Source organism: Lacerta agilis, chromosome 8 (assembly GCF_009819535.1).
Source record: "Lacerta agilis isolate rLacAgi1 chromosome 8, rLacAgi1.pri, whole genome shotgun sequence".
NCBI lineage: Eukaryota > Metazoa > Chordata > Lepidosauria > Squamata > Lacertidae > Lacerta > Lacerta agilis.
This window is the reverse complement of record NC_046319.1, coordinates 40,666,933-40,694,637: the sequence shown is the minus strand read 5'-3', so window position 1 is coordinate 40,694,637 and position 27,705 is coordinate 40,666,933. Positions and strand designations below refer to the sequence as shown.

Genomic DNA, 27,705 nt, shown 5'->3' with positions numbered 1-27,705 from the left:
CCTGAGCCATGGAAACAGTTCTGCAGACCCATATACCAGACAAGAGGCTCAAGACTCTTACAGATATGAGGTTAAGCTGCCAATGGAGAACAGTACTTGTATGAAAAATAAAAAGGACAGTTCAAAGAGGCCCCCCATCTACCCCAAATGTCTCTCTACTGAAAAGCTATATGCCAGGAAGCAGGAATCTCAAGGAGAAACACAGCCAGCAGGCAAAACCTTTCTCTTTCTACTTCAGTGTTTAATGCTGAAGACTGAGTAGATGCCCCAACCCAAACAGGCACTCTGGTGTGGCTTGAAGAGAAAGGTTAGTCCTGTCACCCACGTGAGCCTGCTGTACATCTCAGTCAAAAGCTGGTCAAGGAGGGTCTTCTTTGGCACGCTGGAGATCAGGTGGTCCTGAAAGTCATTTTTCTGCATGAGTTTGGGGCACAAACTCTGAGTGGCAACCAATGAGGCATGCATGATGGTCTATGAAGGAAGTACAAGCAAAAGATAAATGTGACATGAGGGGTCGTCAAAACCTGAAGTTTTATTATTTTCTTCTTCGGAGCATGTGTGGGGAAGCCATTCACTGCAAGAGGTTCCAGGTCACCTTCCTCTAAGGCTTTATATATATTTTTACAATATTTTTGGTGCTATTAATAAACAATGGAAAATAAGTCATATTTGCTTATCTTCTGATGGCCATAAACAGGGTTGTCTCAAGCATATCCGGTGCCGTGGTGCAAATATCCCTCTGGTGCCCCCCCCCCCGTTTCCCAGAGTTGTCAACCTTTTCCCAAGCCTCTGCAGGGATCGCTCTCCTCCCACGGAAGCTTGAGAGGCAAGCTGCATGCCCGCCAGCCATATGGTTGACGGGGCGCAGCTGGCAGGCGTGCAGGGAAAGGGGAGGCCACCAGCAAAGCCGCGCAGCTCCCCCACTCCTGGGGTGCCCCTGAGAGGCCGGCGCCCTGGCAAAATGCACCACTAAGCCCAATGGGAAAGACGGCTCTGTCCATAAAAGGTGCAAAGGTATGTTCACAGTACCTGTTAGCAGAGTGCATATGCAGCAGCAGCAGCAGTTAAATGAATTCTTGCTTGGAACACAACTTTAATTGAAGGCATTCAGACTGAGATTTAGTGTAAGTTAAGAAAGCTTAGCCTTATTGAGGAAATACCTGCTTGCCCGGGTCTCTGGGTGGGTGGCCTTTGCTGCATGGCATGGCCGCAGTGGGTCTGGGGAGGCCACCATCTTCCAGCGCGTTCGATGGAGGGGATGGCCACCTAGTGCCACCCACCTCTGGCCACATCAGGTTCTCAGGTAAGGGCAGATAGCGCCCGCAAAGCCAATCAGAGGCAGGGGCTTGGGGGCTGCGTCCAGTCTGACCATGGCCTATTTAAGAGGGCAGCTAGGTGCAGGCCACCCAGTTCTTAGGGATCCACCAAGTGGGGGAGTGGGCAAGTTGCCTATGGATCTTGCTATAGTTTACCTGGTCATCATACTCAGGGCCAGGGAGGAATTTTCTCCTGCAAGCAAATTGGCCAGCTTGCTGGTTTTCATCTACCTCACAGCAACCATCATAACTCTGGCAGATACGGCATTGGGCTAGATCCTTATTCACAAGGGCACTCTACTAGAGGGGTACAGGATGGGTGATTCTGTCCAGGAGTTCACAGGGGGGCTGATGGGCCAAGGCACCTTGCCCAATGGCAGCCTGTGCAGGGTTGTGGCACCCATTCCATACTGGGGAAACTCCCCAGCATAAGGTCAACCCCACCAGGTTCCTATCAGGTAGCAGATGGGCTGCCGGATGCTGGCTGGATACATACCCAACGCCTTAGCCAAATCTACTCTTTCCTGTAATCAATAAAGTTGTGGCCTAATTCAACCCAATACCAGTCTCCTGTGTTCATTCTTGTGGCCCTCCCTGCAGTGGCCATTATGCAACTGTGCCAGCAAGTACATCAGGCATAGGCAACCTTCGGCCCTCCAGATGTTTTGGACTACAAATGCCATCATCCCTGATCCCTGTTAGCTAGGGATCATGGGAGTTGTAGGCCAAAACATCTGAAGGTTGCCTATGCCTGAAGTACATTCTTGATGAGAAAGAGTTCTGTAATTCTAGCTAACTAACTAGTTGAAGAAACAAGAAGCCATGCTTGCCCTTTGTTCTCAGAAGATACCGGTACATCCAAGATCAGCATAGAGGTTAAAGGTACAGAGGTAGTCTGAGAATCTGGAGGTCACTTTCTCTATTGATTTAAACCCCGTGCAATCCCCGTTCTGCAAGCTGAGTTGCAGCCAAACTTCCACTAGTACCAAAGACTGTGCATGCACACGAAAGCTCATACCAAGAACAAACTTAGTTGGTCTATAAGGTGCTACTGGCAGACCAACACGGCTACCCACCTGTAACTGGATCTTTGTCTCCAGTTCAATTACAGAATTAAGTCTGTCACCATATGGATTAAAACACTCTTTTAAAAAACAGAAGTAGAATTTCTCAGGAGGCTGATTTCTGTAGCACACACCAAAAGCTACAGTTGTGTGGTGCAAAACTGCAGATTTGGTCCATCCAAGCTCAATATCGTCTACTCTAACTGGCAGCAGCTCTCCAAAGTATTTTCCATATCCTACTACTAGATGACTATGCAACTCTACCTACTTACCTGGATGTTGCTGCTGCAAGTCTGAGAGACTTCTTCAAAGAGACTCTCCAGCTTGTGCTGAAGCTTGCTGTTCCAGTGCACAGGGTTTCCTGCCTCATACAAAATAGGCAAAACCTGCAGGAAGAGAAAGGCTCTCAACAAGAATGGCTATTCAGTCCTTTGCCACAGCAGCTTATCTGAAAGGCCATTGCTGAAGGCAGGTTGCCACCAGCAGGTTGCTGCCAAAGGGGGCTAGAGGAGGTTCATGGCTACTTTCTATATATTTAATACTTGTAAATAAATTGTGGTATCAGTTTTATTGCATTTGTGTATTTTATTTATGTTTGTAAACTGTCCAGGAGGACATTGGTTTTGTCAGTCTAGGCCACATAGAATGAGGTTGAGGGCTGTGTGTGGCCCCCGAACTGCAGGTTGCCTACCTGTGTCCTATGAAAATGAGGCATTCTTCCTGAATTTGTAATGAAAATTTAAAAGGCATCTTCAGTCACATCTGATATTCTGACTTTTGCCAGTGTTGCTTGGTTTGTGACACTGCCACAGGAAAACACATCCAGGCTAAAAATTAACTTGCAATCATAATCTGACGCCCTTCTTCATGCGCCCCCTCCATGAGAGGTCTGGAGGGTGACAATACGAGAACGGGTCTTTTCTGCAGTGGCTCCCCATTAGTGGAATGTTCTCCCCAGGGAGGCTTACATGGAGCTATCATTATATATCTTTAGGTACTCAGCAAAAAACTTCCCTCTATCACCAGGTCTTTGGCCTTTAACTATCTGTGGCCTTTTTAGAAGAGGGCAAGTTTTTTTTTTTTTAAATGTATCTGTCTTTTTGACTGTAAACTGCTTTGGGTTGTCCTGGGAAAGATAAAGTGATAACAAATTCAATTAATCATCATCATCAATTCTTAGTGGTTCATGACTGAGTTCCAAAACAAGAAAAGTAGCAAAGGGGAGGCTTGCAGGCAGGTGTTTATGGTGGGATCCATATGCTCCACATGCAAGCAAGCTGTTTTTGTAGCATGCACATGACATCACTGGCATCAAAATGCCAGCCTGCATCCCTCACTCCTGCTGATTTAATCTGGATGCGCCCTTTTAGAAGAAAATCTGGTATGTTAAAAAAGTGTTGTGAATAACCTGTTTGCAGATTAAGCACCTGCCTGGAAAGCACCCTTAACACACATGAAGGAGAGCTCACACTAATTGAAAGGCTTGCATCCTTGATGGTCTCCTCTGCCCACAGGATGTCTGCTTTAACTTCCACATCTTGAACAGAGCTCAGCATTTCAATGCACTTATGCACAGACTGGGATGCATCCTTCAGTGCCTAGAATAGAGAGCAAGATATGGGGCATCACTGTACCACCAGCACAAAAGTATAGCACTCCCTAGAATTCCAGTCTGTTAGCTGTATTTAATTGAGTCAGTGTTGGCTCCAGGTTTTGGGGCCCCTTGGTCAGGGTGACCTCAGAGGGTCCCTCTCTGAAAAACCTCACCTTCTCATCAGTTGCTGCTGCTGCCCATTCACTGGTCCTGTCTCTTTGGGCCCAATTTGCAGCACTCTCCATAGAGAAAGGGAAAGGCAAGCAGAGGATGCTGCTCCTCCTTATTGCCTTTTGTTGGCCTGTACACTAGGAGAGGGCATATGAACCAACAGCAATGGCAAGGAAAAGGAACCGAAGGATAAGTGAGTTATGAGATACCCCTTAAGCCTGGAGTTGGCTGTAACTCTCTTAGCACCACTCTCTGCATCTGCAATGTGACAGCACTAATTCTTGTCAGAAAGCTGACTAGGATACAATGCATGTGAAACACTTTTAATGTTCTAATGTGCAGATGCCAGCATTCTTGCCCCATTTAGATGTTTTCTACCCTTTGGCCCTCTTCTGCAACACTTGACTTTTAAAGAGGTTGGCATGCAAGATTGGAGACAGACAAATCTCTCTATTTCAGGTTCCCTTATTTTCTTCCAATTTTAAGTTCAGTTCTCCACAACAGTTTGCAATTTCTTTAAAAAAAAAAAAAAAACACTCACAATTTTTCATCAGCATTTTAGTGTGCATTTCTCCTAGGTTGCACATTTCTGTATGTAGCTTTGCCAAATTTACACATCTTTGCAAGCAATTTCCCCTGCTATATTTCTAATATTATTTTTATTAAGATACGCATTTTATGCACACTACCCCCATATGCATTTTTGTGCACATTACTTGGTAGGAAAATTGCACTGCAAAATCTGGAGTAGTGTGAATTTTGTAGGCTAGCTGCATTTCTATTTGTGCATTGTTTCAGGGTGGTGCAAATACATTTTCATATTAAAATGTGAACAGAGCTGACTATGCAAGAAGTAAGGCCATGAAGGTAGTTGAAGATCTAAGGGTTCCCACCTGTGCAGAAGAGCTGGCTGTATTGTCTAGCCGTAACCGACATCTCTCCTTGGGCAAGGTCTCTTGAATCTGATTCCTTGCGAGGTAAGACTGTATCTGCAGCATACAAAAGAGGCATGGTTCACATAACCCTCACTTCTATGGCCTCCCAAAGAAGTAGATGCATTTACTCAGCAGCACTGAGTAACATATGATCAGCATATTGCAGCACATACAGCATGCTAACATTCATTCAGCACATACCTATCAGTTGGGTTTTAACTCAAGACTGATCTAGAGTGCCCCCCCATTCAGATCAGTACCCCCATTCCTATGCTTTTTACCTTGTGCACGACTTCCTCCATTTTCTCTGGATGGCTTCGATGAGCCTGGGCCACATCAGTTATGGGCAAGGGCATAGCTTTTAGAGTAAAATTCCTGAGGAACAAGCATTGTTTCATTAGATGTCCCCAGGGGCGTAGCAAGGTAAATTGGTACACGGGGGCAAAACATTTTTGTCACACACCCTCCCCGAGGCATAGGAAGGTCAGGTGGTACCCGGTGTGGAAAATTTCTTGTCACCCCCCCCCATTGATTCCCCCCCTTGCAAATGGTTTTACGTTATTTCAGATTTTCTTACAAAGGAATAATAACAAGTAATAATAATAAAAACCTTTTATTTATATCCCGCCGTCCCCGGCCGAAGTCGGGCTCAGGGTGGCTAACATCAGATACATAACATTGGTATAAAATCAAACAATAATTAAATTACCTCCTAAAAACATCTCAAAATCAAATTAAAGTCTAATTAGATAGCTTTCCACAGGGTTAGGGTTGGGAACAGCAAGTGCTCCACTGAACTGAAATTTCAGCCTTCACGACATAGGAAAACAGCCAAGTAAACAGCTATTTTGGTGGAGGAGGGTCAAGATATTAACCAATATGCATGAAATTTCATATATAGCTATATAATCCCTAGTATAATAAGATAAGACCTTTGGAGCGGGCATTTTAAAAAAAAGTTTTTTTATGAACCGCCCTAGTAGGGCAGTAATTGTTCCTTGATAATTTGTCACCCCCTCCATTATGGAACATGGGGAAGTCTGCCCCCTACGCCTCCCTTGCTACACCCCTGGATGTCCCTAGGCTACTAAGGGCTCCCAAAACAATCCATAACTGTGCATGCACGGCAGCCAGGCTATTTCCCAATTAAAGTGAAACAAGTAGATGCTGTAACAAAACTTTGCAGTGGATTGCGCCTCTTATGTTCATTTCGATTCAGGCCACATGTGATCTGAACTTCTTCATAAGATATAATTCAGTGGTTTTTCACTGGAGCCTCCCTTTGAAGTTCCTTTATTTGAGAATGGCCACTTCCAGAACATCCCGAGCAGCCGAAATGTTATTTCTCTGGTTTTTAAAATATCATCATTTCTGATCAAAATCGAAAATTCTTTCTAGTAGCACCTTAGAGACCAACTGAGTTTGTTCCTGGTATGAGCTTTCGTGTGCATGCACACTTCTTCAGATACACTGAAACAGAAGTCACCAGATCCTTAAATATAGTGGGGGAGTGGGGAGGGGTATTACTCAGAAGGGTGGTGGGAATGGGTGATAGGCTGATAAGTGTGGAAAACCTGTTGAAGACTCTAAACGGCTGCAATTAGTCTTGCAGGGAAAGGCAAGGGGTGAGATGGCTAAAGATGGCTTTGTTATGTATAATGAGATAAGAATCCAATGTCTTTGTTCAAACCAGGTTTCTCCATGGTTTTAAGTTTGGTGATTAGTTGCAATTCAGCCATTTCTGATGTCTGATTTGCATTCATTATTATTTTGTCCTATGTAGAATGCAAAAGGGCACTGCTAACCAATGGTAGCATACAGGGCTTTTTCAGCCAGAACTCACCAGAACTCAGTTCTGGCACCTCTCAGGTGAGCACTATTGTCATTACAAGTTCATGGTGAGTTCCAACACCTCTTTTTATAGAAAAATAGCACTGGTGGCATATATCATATAGGAAGATGAGTGAGTGAATAAACCCTTGATGTTTTGGCTGACATTATTGGGTCCTGAAACAGCACTGCCAAAGTAAGTTATGGGGAAAGAGTTGGCACTTGGACTAGGATTCTCTTATTCCAAAGAAGAACAGAATTTGTCTGCAGAGCCTCCAGGATGGCCTCAATAGAGCACAGTGATGAGGTACCTACCTCAGCAAGGCACGAGTAACATCAAGGAATCCACACAATGTTGTGTTGTTCCTGTCCCAAATTAACGTCCTAAAAGCAGATGAGAAGGGAAGACGGTTCAGTTGAAGCACACCAAGCTCCAATATATAGACAACAGAAGCATTTCTAAGTAGAATCTATGCTTTCCGTTTTTTATTTAAAGCATGTGTAATTTCAGAAATAGAAATTAAAACTTATTTTCAAAGAAAAAGAATCAAAAGTTTATTTAAAAAAACTTTGTGCCAAGGTATCCAAAAAGTCCTGAACTCAGGAAAGCTGCATTGCACGATCCAAGCCACACATTATGTTAGCAAACCTATGGCCTCAGCCCCATATTTGCCAATGTAACAGGAAATTTAGTGACATGGAAATTTACAGAGAAGGGAAACCATTTCCATGCTTGTGGACACTCCCTGCCTGCAAATTCCTTCCCCACAGCTATTTCCCCTACAGCTGGTTCCACTTCAAGTTTAAGGGCCCAGCAGGGCAGAACCTTTAAATATGACCCAGAGCGGACACTTACAGGGAAGATTTATCACCAGAGGAAGAAGGCTAGATCATCCCTCTTCTTGCTAACTAATTCTCCCTGCAAATAGCAACCACCAACACTCACATGAACATTATGAAGGGAAGAGTCAGCCGGGAACCCTGTGTTTCCCTAGTAACATCCAATTTGTCCCTAGCAAGTATGCAAAATACAAACGTGTGTGTTTAATTCAGCCTTCCCCAACGTGATGCCCTCCGTATGTTTTGGACTACAGCATATATTGGCTGGGGCTGATGGAATCTGTAATCCAAAACATGGAGGGCACCAGTTTGGGGGCAGGGGGAGGGTGCAAAAAGTTAGAAACAGAAGCCCCACTCTATGACAAAGCAAACTCCTGCTTAGACCCAGGAGTATAGATTTTTTAAACAAAAGGAACTATACCTTCACATGACACATATTGCTATGACTCAGACTTGTTCCCCCTTAAAAAAAAAAGAATTAGACACTTTCCTAAAAGGAAAAAGTTTTCATGGCTGCAATAGCCAAATGAAGCCTCTGTGTTCAGAAGCAGCATTTCTTCAATTACCAGATGGTGAGGGAAAACACAGGAAATAGCTATCGTGTCTGAGGAGAAAACATAGCTCAGTGGAAGAGCATGTGTTTTGCATGGAGGATGTTACAAGCTGAATCCCTGGAATCTCCATTTAAAAGATTTCAGGTGGCAGGTGATGGGAAAGAGTCTTCTTTGCCTGAGATGCTGGATAGCCACTTCCAGTCAGAGAAGCCCAGCCTTCTCCAACCTGATGTCCTCCAGATGTTTTCAACTTCAACTCCCATCAGCCCCAGTCAGCACAACATGTAACAATATGTAATGTATGGCAGGTTCACTTGTCCATTTGGGCTTCTAAAGGCACCTGGTTAATCACCATCAGAATAGAATATTAAACTACTGGTTTTGTTTGATACTGCAAAACTGCTAGGGACTAAATGTACTAGACTCCCCAGAGCAGCCTGCAGAGCAGAGCTGTCAAAACCTTCCTTTTTTTTGCATTGGGAAACGGCCATAGCTGTCAACTTTCCCTTTTTTTGCAATGGGAAACTGCGCTGGAATAAGGGAATTTCCTGCAAAAAAAGGGAAAATTGACAGCTATGCTGCAGAGGAACAGCTATTAGAAAGGCATGCACATGGAAGGGGCCTTCTTCCAAAGGAGGCCATACATTGATCTCTGTGGGCACCCTGGCTTTGCAGCATAGAACCAAGTTGCACAGTAGACACTAGACTTGACAGAGGCATGTTACTTTCCAGTCACACAGGAGAGCACAGCAAGCCCTTGAGTTCACAAGGTGTGTACTATGACATGTCAGGTGCTTGAAAACACAAACCTCCCCCAAAATGCATTTTTGCAATCCCAGGCACGTAGCATGAGCCCTCTTTAGCCTGCTTTATAGATGGCCAGATTATTTGTCAGCCTATTCAGCCTTCCCAACCTTGGGTCTCCAGATGTTGCTGGAAATAGAATCCCTATTCTCCCTGGCCATTCTGACAAATAGCACGTGGGCAACATTTGGTCTTCTTGGACTTGCACAATCTCTCTAAGGGCTCAGAGAGAAGTTTTCCCATCACCTGTTAATAAATCCATTTTAACTGGAAAAAAACAAGGATAGCACCTGGGATAGCATGTGCTCTTTCACTGAGCTATGACCCCTACAATATGCAGACTTACAATAATCCCTCTCCAATTAGGGATAAGGAAATGTGTCAATTTCTCTTACTAATTTTTCCCAATCTTAAATTCAGTTTTTCACATTTTCACATCTGTTTCCTAATTTGAAAAAATCTTCATCAAAATCCATCAGCATTTTAAGCGTTGATTTCTAATAATATACACATTTTTGCCACACAATTTTGCTGAATATACACATTTTTTTGCAAGGCAATTTCCTCCTAGTAGAATGCATTTTTGTATGTGATTTTCAATAATATATACATCTGTGTGCACGCTTTACCCCTTTATATCCATTTTTTTACACATTACTTGGCTGGAGAACTGCATTGCAAAATTCAGAAAAGTGTGAATTTCAAAGGATGATTGTATTTTGGTTTGCATCTTGATTCAAAAGAGCAAATTAGGCAAAAGCACCCAGTTATCTTAAGACCTTTGTGATGTATAAAAATCATATGTTTATAAAGAAATAAACCTTTCATAGAGCAAAAAAAAAAATAAGTGAAAAGAGCAAATTAGGTAAGTTCCCCTTTAAGTGTGAACTGAATCAAATTTCTCCCCTTCAATTTACATATCTACCTACACACACCTATGCAAGTGAAAGAAATTAAGTGAACGCACCTGAGTGTTGTGTTCACTGACAAAGCTTTTGCCAGTATTTTGGCACCCACGTCTCCCATAGCATTACCACTGATATCCAGCATGACAAGACAGCTGCTCCTGCTTCTCAAACCATCTAGGATAATGCTGGTTCCCAGTTTCAGGCGAGATTCTGCCACTGATAGGGATTCGACAGACTGAAATAAAATCAGGGAAGAACGTAACAGAGACCCCAAGATGCTAATAACCATGTTGCTTGTTTGCAGAGGGCATGGAACACACACACAAACACACAGTGCCAAGTCTATGACACAGACCATTCAATGGACAAAAGTGACTATGGACAAACAGTCCATCCCTATGTGGTAAGGTTAAAATCAGTGGAAATTAGGCAGACAACAGGAAGCTCCACTGAGTTATGAGAGCATGTACTTACCAGAAATAATTAAGGATTTCAAAGTTTGACCAAAGCATGCTAATACGCAGGTAATGAAGCTGTCCTTTTAGAACTCCATACTTACACAGTCATCATCTTGAGTTAGCTGAACAATTCGGTGCAAAGCATCAGCTAGGGTCTCCCTAGGAGAAAGAGGCAGAAAGGCCACTAATTTTCCTGCTCTGAATCTGATTAATATACCTGTATAGGCTATTAGTGGGTTCCTGTTGTGTCACATTGGTTCACTAGATTCATAGAGAATACTTTATCGATAAACTTCAACAGGTGCAAAACATGGCCACAATGTTCTTGGCTGGGACTGGAATAATACTTAGATCTTACGTGATCTGCATTAGCTGCCTGTGACCTTCAGTCAGCTCAATTTCAGGTGTTGCTTTTGAACTTTAAACCCCTGAATGGCTTAAGACACTGCACTATCAAGAACAATCTTCTCCATACGTGCCTCCACATATGCTGTGTTCAATATATGTGGCATTGCTCTAGATGCCATTGACGAATGAAGCTTGCTTGGCATCCACTAGGCACAGGGTCTCATCAGTGGTGGTGACAATTTTATGGAATATCCTTCCCAAAGAGGTTCATTGGGTCACTATACTCTAGACCAGGGGTCAGCAAACTTTTTCAGTAGGGGGCCGGTCCACTGTCCCTCAGACCTTGTGGGGGGCCGGGCTATATTTTGCAAAAAGAAAAAAAAAGAACGAATTCCTATGCCCCACAAATAACACAGAGATGCATTTTAAATAAAAGGACACATTCTACTCATGTAAAAACACGCTGATTCCTGGACCGTCCTTAGGCCCAATTTAGAAGGCGATTGGGCTGGATCTGGCCCCCGGGCCTTACTTTGCCTACTCATGCTCTATACCAGGAGTGAGGAACCTGTGACCCTCCAAATGTTGTTTGATTAAAACTTGGTCAGCCCCACCCAGAATGTCCCATGGCAAGTGATGATGGGAGTTGTACGCTGAAGGGATGCAATCCCCCTGCATGCTCTAGGCATTTGGTTGATCTGGCTCTGCTTTTAGATTTTAACCTGAGTTTTTGTAGTGCTGTTGGATATGGGCAATCAGTTACGTTGTGTACAGGTTTTTGGGTTGTTTTTTTGCCATCCCTGCTGTTATTTTTATTAGTCTGTTCTTCTGTATTTCGCAATGCATGGTACTTCTATCATGTCTTTATTGCTTTCAATTTACGAGTTGCTTTGGGTTTGCCTCTAGGTATGGAAATGGAGGCTTGAAACTATTAAAAGCAAGCAAATAAAAAAAATAGCCTAGGTATGTAAAAAACTGCTTTCTGCTCCATCTCACGTGTATGTATTAATACTAGTATTTAACTTTTTTAAAATTGCCAACAGAGTGTTAAGTGCTTACCTGGACCGGATATTAAAGTTCTTCCCTAGTGCAACATGCTTGATGGATCTGCTTCTACTGATGGCCAGCACCAGTGTCACCATGTCAGAATCAAAGCCTGCAGAAAGAGTAGCTGTGTATGTGTGGGTACCTCATGGGTGCAGGTGGGGGTCCTGCAAGGCTGATTGGTCACAGGCAAGCAAGGGCCTCCACCAAAACAAATGATTAAACACGAGATTTGATATAATTCAGACATAGCAAGGTGAGGCAGGCTTGTGAAACCTTGTAACAAACAACACTTAGATCAGGGGGCTAATCTATGGCCCTCCAGATGCAGCTGGAATTTCACCAACTCCAGCCAGCATGGCCAAGGGTCAGGAGTGATGGGAGTTGTAGTTCAACATCTGGAGGGCCAAAGGTTAGCTACTTTTGCTTTAGATTCCAGTAAACCAGCAAAGACCTTGATTCCAATTGGCGTGTTCTTTTGGTGTGTTTGCTCTTTTGTTGGGATATGTATCAGGCTCCTTTATGGGATGTTAAAAGTAGCAGATAACTTTTAACATACCACAAAGAAAAGACCATCCACAGATCCTAGTCTAATGCAGAATATGTATTATTCAGATAAGCCTAGATTGGCAAGGAGGGGGACCGAAAGAGCTAAAGAGCACACAGTCTCCCTCAGTCTTAGGGACAGAGGCAGTCTAAGGAACTGATAGACCTACCATTGTCGGATAAATTCAACTCCTTGATTGAGCTGGCATCTGAAACAAGATCCTGGATCACCTGGGCACCTGCTGATTTCAGCTTTAAAATGAAGACAATTGATACATATTCAAAAATAGTAAGAACATAAAAAATAAGAACAACTCTGTTGGATCAGAGCTATTTTGATTTCTTGGTTTTGATATGCTGAGCTTCAGCTTTATCAATTTTTATTGGTAATATTTATTAAGAACATTACATAGAGCCCTGCTGAATTAGACCAAGTACCTAAATAGTCCAACATCCCATTTCTCATGGTGGTAAACCACATGCATGCTTCTGAGAAGCCCACAAGCAGGGTAACAGGGCGATAGCCCTCTTTCATTGTTGATTCCCAGCAACTATTCATGCCACCTCTGATATAGTCACGTCTAGTAAGCAAAAATGGCTACATTTACTTTTTGTATAACTTGGAAAATACTGGATTTAGCCATTCAACAGTGGAAACCTAAGCTAGAGAAAGAGAACCTTAAACCACATGAATCTAGTGATTTATTATTCAAGAAAATATTCCTTCCAACTGCTAGGTAAAGCCACCCACTTTGGCTTCTACTGAATTTTTACCTAGTGCATACCTAAAATGGTATTTCCACTTTGGATAATATTAAATCTGATTCATAAGATATAAACCATGTCTCATACAACTGTAAAACAAACTTCATATCATCTGTCCCTTTGCCTACATGTTCTTCAAACCTCTCTAGCAACTTTTATTAGGTACACTTTTGGGGGGTGTCCCTTCTTACCTCACAGCTACTGAGGTCCAGGTGCAGACCACTCAGTTGGGGGTTATATGCCAAGGCCTGCAGCAAAATTCTGTAACAAACCAGAAAGGAAATAAGGGTAGGGATCAGCTCTAACTGCCAGGTGTCATGGGTGGAACCTGGTTCTGTATCTTCTTCCCCTCAACTATAGATTTGACTCCATCCCAAAATGCTTCATTTAATCCTTAATAGCTCACCACTTTACTTCTTTGAACCCCAAAAGGGTAAGAATTACTTTGTGTTGGATCAGATCAAAAGTTCAGCATTGTACAACAGCCACCCTCTGCTGTTGCCTTCCAGCAAGCTACCTCTAACCATTGAGATTCCAAACAAACATCATGGATTTGTCTCCTCAATGGATTTGTCAAAAAAAACAACCCACCACCTTTATGCATTCTGCAGCAAATCCATAAATTAATGTGTGTGTTACGGAATTCATCTTGACTGTGCCTCATTCCTTCATGCCCACTCAGCTAAGAAATAGTCAAGTATACCTTTTGTGCCTGTCCAGCAATTTTTCTTTTTTGTTATTATTATTAGTTACCTTCTCATATTTACTTGCTCATATAAGCTGCATTCAGATGAAACACTAACCCACAGTTTAGTGTTATGAGAATGAGCCTAACCTCCTCCAGAGCTCGTGTACTTCTCTCCCCCTCCTCTTCTCTCCTCTTGCAGTACAGCTGTGAGGAGGAGATTGGAAGTTTTATTTCCAGTTACTTCAGAACCCTAAACTGTGGTTAATTTTAACTATGGTTGGTTGAAACAAGCCAGCTTCATAAACTATGGTTGGTGTGAAGTTGGGTTTCCCCCCTCCAAACGAGCCAAAAAAGATTAGCCACAGTTAGTTTTATTTAGATGGCATGACAAGTGGTGTGTCATCGAAAATGGAAGTGAAAGCTTCTGAATTCCTTGCAGCTACACCAGAGAATGAGAGGGGAAGAGTGTGTAAGCCTGGAGAAAGTCTTGGTGTATTCTCATCACAATAATTTGCTGTTCATCATGACATCCAAACACAGCCATTAATTTGCTATGCATGAGGTTATTTTCATCCTTATAGTAGTCCTTCAATATAGATCACTCATTTACAAATGAGGAACCATAGCTGGAAGAACAATGAATTACACAAGACTACAGCAACCTATGGTAGATATGGGACTTGAATCCAGAGCACATTCAATATTGTCTCTCTCTCCCCCTCCTCTAATGGGAGCCAGCTAAAAACAGCTATTTACCCCTCACCTCAAAGCCTCTGTTGGTAACTTGGTTCCAGCCAATGAAACATGTTGGAGAGCAGAGGCTTTGCTGAAGAAATTGTTGATTCCAACAGGAACATCACTGTTCTTTCTGCAAAGAAATGCAGTAACTTAAGTTCCATGGGCAGGTGTCAGGTCCCACAGACCCCTGGAACTGGATCAGAAAATACCTCCTCACTAGAGGAGGATGAAGGGAAGGGCCATAGCTCAGTGGCAGAACAGCTGGTTTGTATGCAGAAGGCCCTGGATTCAATCCTCAGCATTGCCAGGTAGGGCTGAAAAGGTTCCCTTCCCAATAACCTGGAGAAAAGAGCATAGACAATACTGAGCTAGCTAGACCAATGGTCTGACTCTGTATAAAGCAGCTTCCTATGTTCCTATAATGTCACCATGAATTCCAGGAATAGGGGAGACAAGGAACCCAAAAGGAACACTAACACTCCTACCAGCTCCACAATATTCCATCCAGGGAAACTGCAGACTTGTGAGACCTGATACGTCTTAACTGGACTCATCCCTTAACTCTGGACCCTCCATAGGATCCTAACGAACAGTAAAGGCAGAAAGTCCAAAATGAAGCTTAGTTCTGATGTTACTGTGCTCACTTGGCTGAACAAGGCATCCCATGTCAAAAGAAGAAAAACAGTCAGGGTCATGATCCCATTAGCACCCCAGGAAGGGTGGGACAAGCAGGCTGAGTAATTAAACCCTCTGCTGCTAGCTGGAAGACCTGTTCATAGCAAAGCATTATTCTGCTCAGCTCTTTTTCCTGGCTCAGGACTAGGTCCTTTGACTGTCTGCACTGCTGGACAGCTCCCCTGCCTGGCTCAGACAGGTGAAATGAGACAACCAGCTTCCCTAATCACAGGGCATCCCTTAAAAGTAGGTGATTGTCAGAGGAGACTCAGGTAGTCTGTCCCAAGACCTTAGGGGAGGCTGAATACACTCCACCACGAAATCTTCATAGTCAAAAGCTTGATTTGGAAATGTAATCCTCTGCCAATATATTGCAACCAAAGTCATGAGAATGTACAAGATTGTCACTCAACACAAGAACAGCACCTAAACTTGAATTCAGGAGCAATGCAGATTCTTTATGTGAAGTAGGAGCCAAGTCAGGTTTAGACATCTGGACTAGGCTATCAGGAAGTGAGTCATTACTCTAGAAACACACTGAACAAAAGAGCTTCACATGTATCTTTTCAGGCTCTTGCCCAAAATCACAATGGTTTATGGATTTTTTTTAAAGCTCAGTTTAGAAGCTCTACCAACTTTTATGCCATGTTATCTTTTTGTACACCAATTTGAGGTTTTATGGTACATAAATCTAGTGAAATAAATAAGTAAAATAAAACTGCAGGCTGGTATAATATGCTACTGCTCCCAAGTAGCCTGCCAGAAAGGTGCAAGGAAAGCACACCAAGCTCTTACTTGTGGGTATAAACATTCTTGGATAGGTTCAGGTGGATTAGGTTTTCACAGCAACCAGCAGCCAAGGCATCAAAAAGCTGGGAACAGAGGAGGAAAAGGTCATGGACAACTGCAGAAAACAAAACAAAACAAAACAAAAAACAAAACAAGCTCATGGTCCCCTGTGGAATTATGACAGTGTGCCACTGGGTTCCATAAAAAGTTTTATATTTTGGATTTAACTGCTGGTTCAGGCTAAGTTCACACGCTATACCTTTAAAGCACATTTGAAGCACATTCTTCCCCTCAAAGAATTATGGGCACTGTGGTTTACCTCTCTCAGAGTTACAATTCTCAGCAACCCTTAACAAACTACAGTGCCTAGAATTCTTTGAGTTGGGAAATGTGCTATGAATGTGCTTTAAAAATATAATATGTACATAGCCTCAGTCATTTTGGCTGAGGGTTTTATATTGCTGTTTTATGAAATTGTAGGTTTTGAATGTTGTAAGCTGCCCAGAGTGATGGTATCGATTTTGTTTATTTTTGCAACGGAAGGGCAGGATATGAATGTTTTAACAAACAAAATAACTAGCAAACTCCATTTTCAAATAGAAACAGCCACTGCCAGCAAGAGTAGTCAATACTTGGTTAAATGGACTAAGGGTCTGACTCATTTTAAAGGAACTTCAAGTGTTTTCCATAACACCCCCCCCCCCCCATCAGACTCAGTGCACTTGTGACGGCACAATAATACAGGATCCTCATTCTGGGGAAATGACATGGTACATCATGCTTAAGAGTAAGAAATAGCAACAGCTGTCAGGTGCTCACCACATCCAAAGCGCAGGCTGTCCCAGAGAGATCAAGGTGACCTAAAGCATTTGGCTGACTCAGGAAAGAAAACAAGCCCTGAAAGGGGAGTGAGGGGGAGAGAGAGAGAGAGCGAGAGAGCAGATTTACTTGTTGAGAAAGAAATTTGCAATGCGGCTGTTGTTGTAAGACAGCAAGGTCCACCACAAGCATTACTTTAATGTACTCTAGAGCTGCCTTTGAAAACTATCTAGAAGCTCCAACAGGCCTAAATGCCACTGCTAAACTAATATCTGGAGCTTTCTAGATAGAACATGACTCAGTTCCTTATTTAAAAGCATTTATAAACTGCTTAATATTTCAGAAAAATCTAAATGGTGTAGTATAGTCTAACAAACAAACAATATACTGTATCATTAAAACTAAAATCAATAAAACTTCAATGTAAAAAACAAATGAAAGTGTATAAAAGTGAATAGAACAAAAATATCTTAATTGTTTACCTATATGCTTCTGAGCTGTTCACATTTAAAGCCCTGAATCACCAGCAAAAGTGACCCCTTGAGCCACTAAAACTATCCAATGACTTTGCCCAGTGATGAGACAACTTAAAGTTTGTGAACTAACAGAATATTTTAGCATCGACAGGTCTTGTGAGACTAGACAGCAAGAGAAGTTTTGGGAAGAGAAGGTGAAAGGCCCAGAAAACCTTTCCTGCAAGGAGACAACAGCTCCAGAATAGCATTGTTGACTCTGTTATTTCATTAGCTTCTGCAGAAATGCAAAACCTAATGAAACCTAGATGCATTGATCTTTTAATACTGTAATTCCAAAACAGCAACATTGGGGCTGAGGAGCAAACTTTGACTCCCTGTCTATGTCTGAAACAGGAGGCGCAACACATCTGCTACACAGTTTCCAGGAGCCGTGAATACTCACATCTGCACCTTCAGTGGCCAGGCTCCCTGGGTTCCCAGAAAGGTCCAAGTGGTACAGAGTAGTTCTGTATAGTCTATTGGAGCCTAGAGATTGGCAAAGGGCCATCATTCCTGGCAGGCAAGAGAAATCACAAAGAGATAGTAAGGATGCAAGTGCCAAGTCACACAGAGGAAGGTGGAGGGCAACTGTTTCATTTGCAAGGTTGGCCTTGCTTAGCTCAGATTCTGATATTGACTGGGGAAATTTAGTATGTACAGAGAACTAAATCTTTACCTGAAGTGAGAAAGCATTCTTTCAGCTAGAGAAGCACAGCTGCATGATATGCGCCAATGAAATTTATAGATTTGTTAAATATCAACAACTGGTACATGCAGGTCTTCCATCCAGTGACCCTGTTACAGGGCTGGCTCTACCATTAGGTAGAGTGAGGTGGCTACCTCACCTCAGTCAACTGATTTTTGATGTCATGAAAGGTCAGCAACTTCTTACTTTAAGTTAGAGTTATTGTATTTTCCCTCCCGGTAAGAGGCATTTAAGGGATTTTCTGCCACAAGTGGTCAGTCTTGACTCCTATACACTTTTACTTGGCTGTACTCATGGAGCATGCTGTTTTTTTTCCATCTCAGGTAAATATTTGCCTGAGCTGGTCCCAGTGCCATTAAAGAACAGAAATTGTCCAGTTGGTTTTTTTTATCAGCTTGTTTAACTATACCAAGCTCTGGGGGTGTCGTGCTGGATTTTTAAATTTAAATTTTGCTTTGGCCAGCCCTGGATCCATGCAGTGAAGAAAACAGGCAATGTATATTTATTTTATTAAAAAAAGGAATAGGAACCAGTATTTAATAGAACTAATAAAACATTAATATGGAAGAATGAAGGCAAAAATCTAATCACTGCAATAAATCTCACAGCAAGATAACATTAATAATGACACTACAATAATGATACTATAGATACCACTGATGAAGATTTAGATTTCAGTTCTCTCTGATGTGCTAATGCCATCCTAATACAGCATCCTGAAACAGTACCACTACCCCAAACCCTTCAACCATGGACTAACAAGTGTTTCCCTCTGTACCTTTTGGAGTCAAGGAGGTCCTAGCAAAGTTCAAGCTTTGGAAGCCCTTGATGCTTTGCTCTAAGTTCTGGCTCAGAACAATTATACCTAAAGAGAGAACAGAACCCTTGAGTAGACATAGAATGCAATTGTATTGCCATGTACCAGTACTTCAGTGGTGCTTCTAGGCAGGCAGTTCCTAGTACCACCCAATAATTATTCTGCCATAGTAAACTACAAGTGGCATTGCAACAATCAACTTTCCACACAACTTGGGTGGTGGTGGCGGTATTGAAATTTTTCTGCACATATCCTGCTATGTTTCATCCACATAGATGGGCCAGAAAATAACCCATCATTTTTTTACATTGTTCTTTTTTCTGATCAATAATTTAATTTGCATCTTGGTATTTGTTCATGGGTTCCATGATCACTGCAGATGGTGACAGCAGTCACGAAATTAAAAGACACTTCCTTCTTGGGAGAAAAGCAATGACAAACCTAGACAGCATCTTAAAAAGCGGAGACATCACCTTGCCGACAAAGGTCTGTATAGTTAAAGCTATGGTTTTCCCAGTAGTGATGTATGGAAGTGAGAGCTGCACCATAAAGAAGACTGATCTTGAGAGTCCCATGGACTGCAAGAAGATCAAACCTATCCATGCTGAAGGAAATCAGCCCTGAGCACTCACTGGAAGGACAGATCCTGAAGCTGAGGCTCCAATACTTTGGCCACCTCATGAGAAGAGAAGACTCCCTGGAAAAGACCCTGATATTGGGAAAGATTGAGGGCACCAAGGAGAAGGGGACTACAGAGGACGAGATGGCTGGACAGTGTTCTCAAAGCTACCAACATTAGTCTGACCAAATTGCGGGAGGCAGTGGAAGACAGGAGTGCCTGGCATGCTCTGGTCCATGGGGTCACAAAGAGTCGGACACAACTAAACGACTAAACAACAACATTTGTTCATTTAAGAGTAATTACCTGCGAGATGTCATGATTTGTTTTTAAAAAAGGTTTTGATATATAGATGTTCCAGATGGCTCTTAGGCAAAGTTTTTAGATTAGAAGTATTTTAAATTGGGGGGGGGGGAACACATTGATAAAATGGTGACAACCAGTAAGGCAGTGGGGAGTTTTAGAAAAATACTCTTATTTAAGATTGCTTCCTCAGCTTGGGCCCTCAGGATACTGTCAGAATACAACTCCTGTTATCCCTTACTGTTGGCCATGCTGGCTGGAGCTGATGGGAGTTTTAGTTATATATAAAAATAGGATATTAACATTTTAGTGCTAACTAAAAGAACAAATATAAATAAAGAGGAACAGTGATAATATGATGACCACTTGAAAAGTAATAGTCAAAGTTTGCCAAGTGGGGGGAAAGTCTATCTGCCCAATGTATCAATACACATTTTGCAACCATGCCACTTGGAAATATTGAAAAAGCAGCACAAAAGCAATCTAGACTTGGAGAAATTCTACAAAAGATGGAAGCAGCACTAGGAAAACATAGGACTATATAATGATTGGATGATGATATCGTGATGCAAATTTTCCCCAAGGTGAATGACATGCAGCAATTACACACTAAACGCCATTTGTTTAACAAATTTACTCCTGTTTCCCAAGTTAATCTTACTGCTTAAGCCAGTGTGGGCCAGAGCTAAGCTTGGACCAACATTCAAATCCAACCTCTTCTTCAGTGCAGGATTTAAGACAAATTTCTCAGCCTTAGCTTCTCATTGGTAAAGGGAGACTGTTGGTCACCTACCTCATAGGGCTACTGTAAGGTCAAACACACACAGTAAAGATGGTGCATCATTTAACAAATTAAAAGACCATATAAATGAGTAACAGCTGAAGCACTCAAAACTAATTGAAGACTTGGAAAGGTCTCTTTTCTCTCAGTTCATGAGGGCAGAGCATGCAACTTTTGTAATTGAAAGTTCTAAAGGCAGAAACAAATGAGATTCTTTATACCTAGGTAACTGCAAGCAGGAGGATTTAGCCAGAAAATAGAGCAACCAAGTAAATAGTTAAGACAGTGAACCAAGTTTATTATTATGGCCAGAACACACAAGCCACTACTATGTAGTATTGGCCGAGAAATCAGAAATGCACTACCTCGGTCCTCAAGCAGGTTTCCAGAAAGATTAAGCATGTTTAAGGTATTGTTTGGATGATTGTGAAGCACCTGGGCCATCCGTTGAGCAAAATCACTGCAAGGTAAAAAGATTTCACACAGTAACAAGACCACAGATGAAAATAGTGACTCACACATTTTGACTTCCCTTCGTGCCAACCAAACATCTGTAGTCACTAAGAACTTGCTCCTCTCCCAAGGGTTGATACCTTGTTCCTGATTTGTGCTGCCCATCCAAAGATTAGGAACAATTCCTTATTCTCCTCTCAACTCCAGCCATGGAGCATGGGATGGAGAACTCATCATTGGAAACAAATTGCATGGAAGCAAGTCCCAGTCTGAAGCAAGTCCAAGCTCTATTTTGGTTCTGTGTTGCTAAGATCTCCTCCTGACCTTGAGACTGAGGAGGGGAACCATCCCTTTAGATATGTTGAGTGGAGCACAATGGTGAGGATGATCCATGACTCCCACTCCAGTTCCAAGATTAGGGGGCAACCTGGTAGCATCCTATATTTGCCAGAGGTTGGTGGAACACTCAACATTATGACCAAAATATGAACTCCTGGATGGAACTTGCCTGCTGACTGGTGCATGGTTTGCAAATTTAGCCCAGACTTAAGGTCAAAGTCAATCTGACTGAAAATGTTCTGATGGGATGCCCATGAGGATCTTTTTAAACCCACATGTGTGCAGCACAAACTCCTACTCAAGTCTTCTTGAGTTCTTCTCTTGGAAGAAAAACAGAAGGCCAGAGAAGATCAGAAATAGTTCTGGTTACCACAGCAGGAGGCATGGAGACATCTAAGTGGCAGAGCTTAGAACTCATGCTCTACTCCCAACACATTCCTATTCATAGCTTTAAGTATTCATTTTTCCAATCTGTATGCAAGCTAGTTGGTGTGTGCTGCACTTGTATCTTAAACTGGTGTTTATCTGTCACTTTGTGTGTGACTGGCACAATGCTGTCCATCTTCCATGGGATTTTGCAGTGCCTTCTGGATCTTTTAAATTACAACCGTGTATGACCATGCTGGCTGGAGTTGCAGTCCAAAACATATGGAGGGCACCTGGTTAGTGAAGGCTGGTTTACGACACACATTTAAACTCATTTCATTAATCAACTAAGATTCCATAACATCCCTAATTCTTTTGCTGGACATTTTGCTCAATCCTAAATAAATGGTCTGATCATTGCCACAGCATGCTGATATATTATGAAGCTGTTTGTTGCATGATGTTGTGTACCTGTTCTCATGCAGTGTCCCACTCCCAACAGCAACCACCATTTATTATGAATTCACAACATATTCATAATGAAACCTCCAGACTTTTTCTGCTTACAACTTCAAGCCACAGTTTTCCAACACCAGCTCTTCCAGAGTCACTGATTTGCTGAGAACATGGAGAATCTGGTCCAGAATATCCAAATTCTAGGGCAGAATAAAATATACTGTGAAGCCCTGCTAGGGAAGGTTCAGGAAGACATTTTACTTCTGACATATAGAAGAGGCAGAGGCAGTTATTATCAAAGAACTTGTAAATAATTATTGGGGGGGATAACAGACATTATATTAATCACTAACCCCTATAACATATTAACAACTAGCAGAAAATTGTGGGACTAAAAATGGAAAAGTCTCTTTTCTATATTCTGATTTTCTCCCCGCCCTACTCTGAAAACTCACCTTCTCCCACGGAGGTTGTGTTCCAAGTGCCCCTGCTAAATTCAGTGGCTACCAGGAGAGGGCCTCCTTGGTAACAGCACCATGCTTATGGAATAGCCTCCCAAGAGAGGCTTGCCTGGCACCATTCTTATGCTCTTTTTGATGGCAGGCACATACCAGAGTTTTTAAACAGCTAGTGCTCTTAATCTGAGCATCTCAGTTTTATATTTTATATTTTGTCGTAAATCTGCAAGAAGCACATTTTCATTCTCTTTATTGTTTTGTATTGTACTTCTAATATTTAATTTTTGTGAGCTGCCCACACAAATGCCAATCATCATCGTTGTTGTTGTTGTTGTTGTTGTTGTCGTCATCATCATAAGAACTAAGAAGGATGCTTTTTAAACCAGGTCCATATAGCCTAGTATTATCTACTCTAACTGGCATCACCACTCCAGGCACTTTTTGCATCACATACTACCTGATGCTTTCAATTGGGGGTGCCAGGGATTGAACCCAAGCCCTTCTGCATGTGAAGCATATACTCTGGTAATCCCTCTCCAATTTATATTTATTTGTTTGATTTATATTCTGCCTTTCTTCCATCAAAGAACTCAAGGTGGTATACATGGAATTTGCAGGCAGTCTCCCATCTAGGCAATTACCAGACCCAGACCTGCTTGGCTTCAGCAAGGAGGCTGCATCCTGTGGTCTTACGCTTCTGTCCATCTCAGGGAGGTCCTTGCCAAAAAGCCTAGCACATTGCACTTACCAGTTTGAAGTCCTTGCAGCACAGCCTTGTGAACCACTGATTCAATGACAGGCTAGTCACACTAAGAGCCACATCTCTGCAACAGGACAAAGCAATATTACATAGAAAATGTATTCTGTCAAGTTGTACCATTGGTCCATCTAGCTCAGTATTCCCTACACTCACTGGCAGCATCTCTTCGGGGTTTCAGGCAGGGAAATATCCCAGCCCTACCTAGAGATGCTAGTAATTGAACCAGGAATGGGACCTTCTGCATACAAAGCAGGTGCTCAACAACTCAGCTATCCATTGGCCCCCTCCACCTATCCTAATCCACTATGCAACCAACAAGAGATGTAGCTTATTCAGTTCTACAAATTAGTTTAGAATTTAAATAGTTAAAATCTAGACTCTAAAAGGCACAATTCACTTGATTTTTTAAAAAGAACAGTTTATTTTTAAAAAAGCCAATAAAGATTATTTAAAAATTGTCTAACACAGTAACTCCCTTGATCTAGATTCAAAAGGCCTGCCTATTTATGGAGGTCTTCAGCTACATTCTAGATAGACACACTTGGGGCCAATGCAGGGACAGTGGAATTTGCTGCCAAGGAGTGTGGTGGAGTCTCCTTCTTTGGGGGTCTTTAAGCGGAGGCTTGACAGCCATCTCTCAGGAATGCTTTGATGGTGTTTCCTGCTTGGCAGGGGGTTGGACTGGATGGCCCTTGTGGTCTCCTCCAACTCTATGATTCTATGATTCTATTCTATGATTCTAGGGAAGATGAGGGGAATTGAAGGGAATCACACAATTGCTTCATTGAGTATCTTGAAACTCAAATGCACTCAGCATTGCTCAGCCAAGCTTTGCACTGACACATAAACATGGCTTGAACTGGGAGACTGAACTCCTGAATTTCTTAGAATACTGATGATTTCATGCTATTGTAACACTGTATAGTATGTGTAAGGTTCTCAGTTAGTTGCTCATGAGGTAAGCAGCCAGAACTCCACGTTTCCTTTAAGGTTTATATTGTGCAAACTATGTACAGTGCAGAGCTAAAAAGTTCATGTCGTATCAAGTGGTGTCAGAATCCGGGAATGGTCCCTTCCGGTTCTGACCCCAACAAAAAGAGCTTAGGGATACGAAAACCCCGCCTCCAATCTTTTCGTTTCACCCCCACAATGCCTTTGGGGCGACGAAAGTTGCGCACCCCCTGTATCGCCCACTGAACTGTGTGAGTGCTGGGTCTCTCGTGCATCCCCAGAGCCTCGGCACCTTTCCCCCTGAGAGACCACCCCCTCCTCGCTGGATGCCTCACCACTCCTCCCGCTGCTAGAGGAGGTACTGCTGGCAAGGTGGGACTGGGGCTCTCTGTAACATCCTGAGAGCCCTTGCACCACTCTGCGCTGAGTTGGGGATAGTTCCCTGACAGTATGACTGCATATCAGGTGATATTCAGTGAAGTCCTACTCATTGAAATGAATGAATTTAAATTACTCATGTTCATTACCTACAATGGGTCTAATCTGCATAGGACTAGCTTTCAATACCACCTCATGGATTTCACCCTTCTCACTCCCCACCCAATTTTTTTTATAGGGACTCACAGGCTGTGGAGGTGGTTGAAATCCAGCAGGTTGAACTCCCTGCATTCCTGGTTGTGATAAATATTATCCACATCCTTGAAAAATAAAAATAAAATACATTAACACATTGCAGGGAGGTAAGAGGCCATTTGGCAAATTCACATAATGGTAACGATACTAACAGCACTACCTGGCCATCTCTAAGCAGAAGAGTTCCACACAAGAGTAATGATGAGCTTAATATCAGTATGCTGAGCCAGACTCTTGGCATACCTGTGTCTTGAGAACTACAGTGGTACCTTGGTTTACGAACTTAATCAGTTCCGGAAGTCCATTCTTAAACCAAAGCGTTCTTAAACCAAGGCGTGTTTTCCCATAGCAGTGGGGGACTCAATTTACAAATGAAACACACTCAACAGGAAGCAGAACATGTTCTGCTTCCAAGGCGAAGTTCACAAACCAAAACACCTACTTCTGGGTTTGCAGCGTTCTTAATCCAAGTTGTTCATAAACTAAGCTGTTCTTAAAACAAGGTACCACTGTACTTTACACACACACAAAAATTGTACGCAGGTCATGCAGGATGGAACTGGGGGAATACGGACACAAATGAGTTGCCAAATCAGCATCTGGAAAAGGTGCATGCACACATTACACTCTTTGACGCAATGGGAGACAAGGAAACGGTGGCATTTTCTGGCCATTACTTTTTTCCTGCCATAGAGTTGTGGGTTATTCATAAGCATGTTGTTTTGGTATGAATGACTAATTTAACTCTTGTGTCTTACCACTGGATCTCCTCTGGAAAGGGAGCCAATGTAATCACAGAGAGCAGCGTATGTCTCTGAAAAACCACCTGTAAATGTGAGAGGATATTAGCAGTTAATGTTGCAGAACAGAATTTACAGGTGATCCAAGTTCTAGATCCAAACCTATCCTTTGCCAGAAACTTAGTAGCTGGTCTTAGGTAAACCACTATCTCTCAAGCTCAATAATATACACCTATCTTGCATGGGTAATAAAGAGATTTCAGAGATTATGGTATTGAAGACTCCAAAAATTATAAGCCAGGCCATATAAAAGTGATTACTTTTAAACATTTACCTGTATATAATGCAGGAAAATCACAAGATATAGATATTCTGAGCCAAGAATACTTTGCCCAAATCAGATATTTGGGGCATATTAGTAATATCAACCCCATTCCTCACTCCTCAACCCTGCCAACAATCTTCTGGATACAAAAAATAGAAAATACAGCTGTAAAATCTAAAAAAAAAAAAAAAAAAAACTAAGAAAAAACTATAAAAAGGAGACAAAATAAAAAAATCCTTCCAATAGCACCTTAGAGACCAACTAAGTTTGTTCTTGGTATGAGCTTTCGTGTGCATGCACACTTCTTCAGGTAGTATCTGAAGAAGTGTATCTGAAGGTAGTATCTGAAGAAGTGTGCATGCACACGAAACCTCATACCAAGAACAAACTTAGTTGGTCTCTAAGGTGCTACTGGAAGGAATTTTTAATTTTGTTTGTTTTGACTATGGCAGACCAACACAGCTACCTACCTGTATAAAAAGGAGTACATTTGAGATAAAGTAAAGCAGTAGTGGAGAAGAGATGTGAGTTTCCACCAGCTTCATTCCTCCAATTTGTAAATATCTCAACAGACCTCATTTGTTACAACAGCAAATGTAGCTACTGAAAGTTTGGACAAGTTTGAACTATGAGTGCTTTGACTGTGTATCAATCTTGTATTTCTTACATTTTTATCCTGCCCTTTTTTGAAGGAGCTCACAGCAGGGCACATGGTTTCCCCCCTGTCAAGTTTATCCACACAACAATCCTTTGAGGTTAGTTAGGCAGCATCAGAAAGAATTAATGACCAAAAGTTGCTCGGTGAGTTTCACAGCTGAGTTGGGATTTCAACCAGGGTTTCCTCAGCCCTAATTCAACCCTCCTAACGACCACACCATGTCACAAAAAGCTGTCAATGCTAAAATTCTCTCTTCTTCACAACTATTTAAATAGCACAGGAGCCCTGCTGTCCTCCTTGGCATCTGGCCACCTGACAGCTGCACAACCATAGAAACCATCATCTCATATATACAGCTGATGCACAAAGCAGCCTACTTGCCCAGACCTTTAATGGTTTATAATGCTTAATTGGATGCTGCTGCTTAGCTTTATCAGCAATTTCATCTCCCATTTACTGTCTGGCTGCTTCTAGTGTTTCATTTTTAAGATGTTGTTTAAAATTGGTTCATATTTTATCATTTTGTGAACAGCTATGAAGATAATCAATAATTGTTAAGGCAGGATATAAATATTCTATGGACCAATCCTATGAAAGGCTACTTGGAAATACTATTGTTGTGTTCGGTGAAGCTTACTCCCAGGTAAACCAATAGAGGATGGCAGTCTTAATCAAAGGAAAGATTGACCATATGTGCACATGGGGAGATGGCTGCAAAAGCATCTGCAGTCTAGGGAAAGCAAGTTCTACATAAAATGATTCCTAGAAAGGGTGCCAGAGTGGCAGCTACTAGCAACTCTGTGCTTCTGAAGCCAAAGTCAAAAACACACATACACCCTGCCTGCAGCCCTATTTTCCAATGTGTGCGTATGCTAAATTCATATGAATTCAGAATTGTCAGATTTTTTAAAGGGCCTGAGCACTCTAAGGGAAGTAAGC

At 42.3% G+C, this 27,705-nt stretch overlaps 1 protein-coding gene across 1 annotated transcript in view; it reads right to left on the bottom strand.

Moving 5' to 3' along the window:
* CARMIL2 (capping protein regulator and myosin 1 linker 2) overlaps window positions 1–21,226 on the bottom strand; it is a 55,737-nt gene extending 34,511 nt beyond the window's left edge. The window contains exons 1-17 of the mRNA XM_033158855.1: window positions 20,993–21,226; window positions 18,886–18,972; window positions 17,805–17,914; window positions 16,887–16,964; window positions 16,074–16,150; window positions 14,629–14,733; window positions 13,369–13,438; window positions 12,583–12,664; window positions 11,882–11,978; window positions 10,576–10,633; window positions 10,076–10,251; window positions 7,226–7,294; window positions 5,362–5,455; window positions 5,039–5,134; window positions 3,850–3,978; window positions 2,653–2,766; window positions 326–471 (exon numbers count right to left, since the gene is read on the bottom strand). Of these exons, the coding sequence (XP_033014746.1) occupies window positions 326–471; window positions 2,653–2,766; window positions 3,850–3,978; window positions 5,039–5,134; window positions 5,362–5,455; window positions 7,226–7,294; window positions 10,076–10,251; window positions 10,576–10,633; window positions 11,882–11,978; window positions 12,583–12,664; window positions 13,369–13,438; window positions 14,629–14,733; window positions 16,074–16,150; window positions 16,887–16,964; window positions 17,805–17,914; window positions 18,886–18,972; window positions 20,993–21,149 (1,745 nt within the window). The 5' untranslated portion in view covers window positions 21,150–21,226. The remainder of the gene's footprint in view (window positions 1–325; window positions 472–2,652; window positions 2,767–3,849; window positions 3,979–5,038; window positions 5,135–5,361; window positions 5,456–7,225; window positions 7,295–10,075; window positions 10,252–10,575; window positions 10,634–11,881; window positions 11,979–12,582; window positions 12,665–13,368; window positions 13,439–14,628; window positions 14,734–16,073; window positions 16,151–16,886; window positions 16,965–17,804; window positions 17,915–18,885; window positions 18,973–20,992) is intronic.
* Window positions 21,227–27,705: the final 6,479 nt, after the last annotated feature.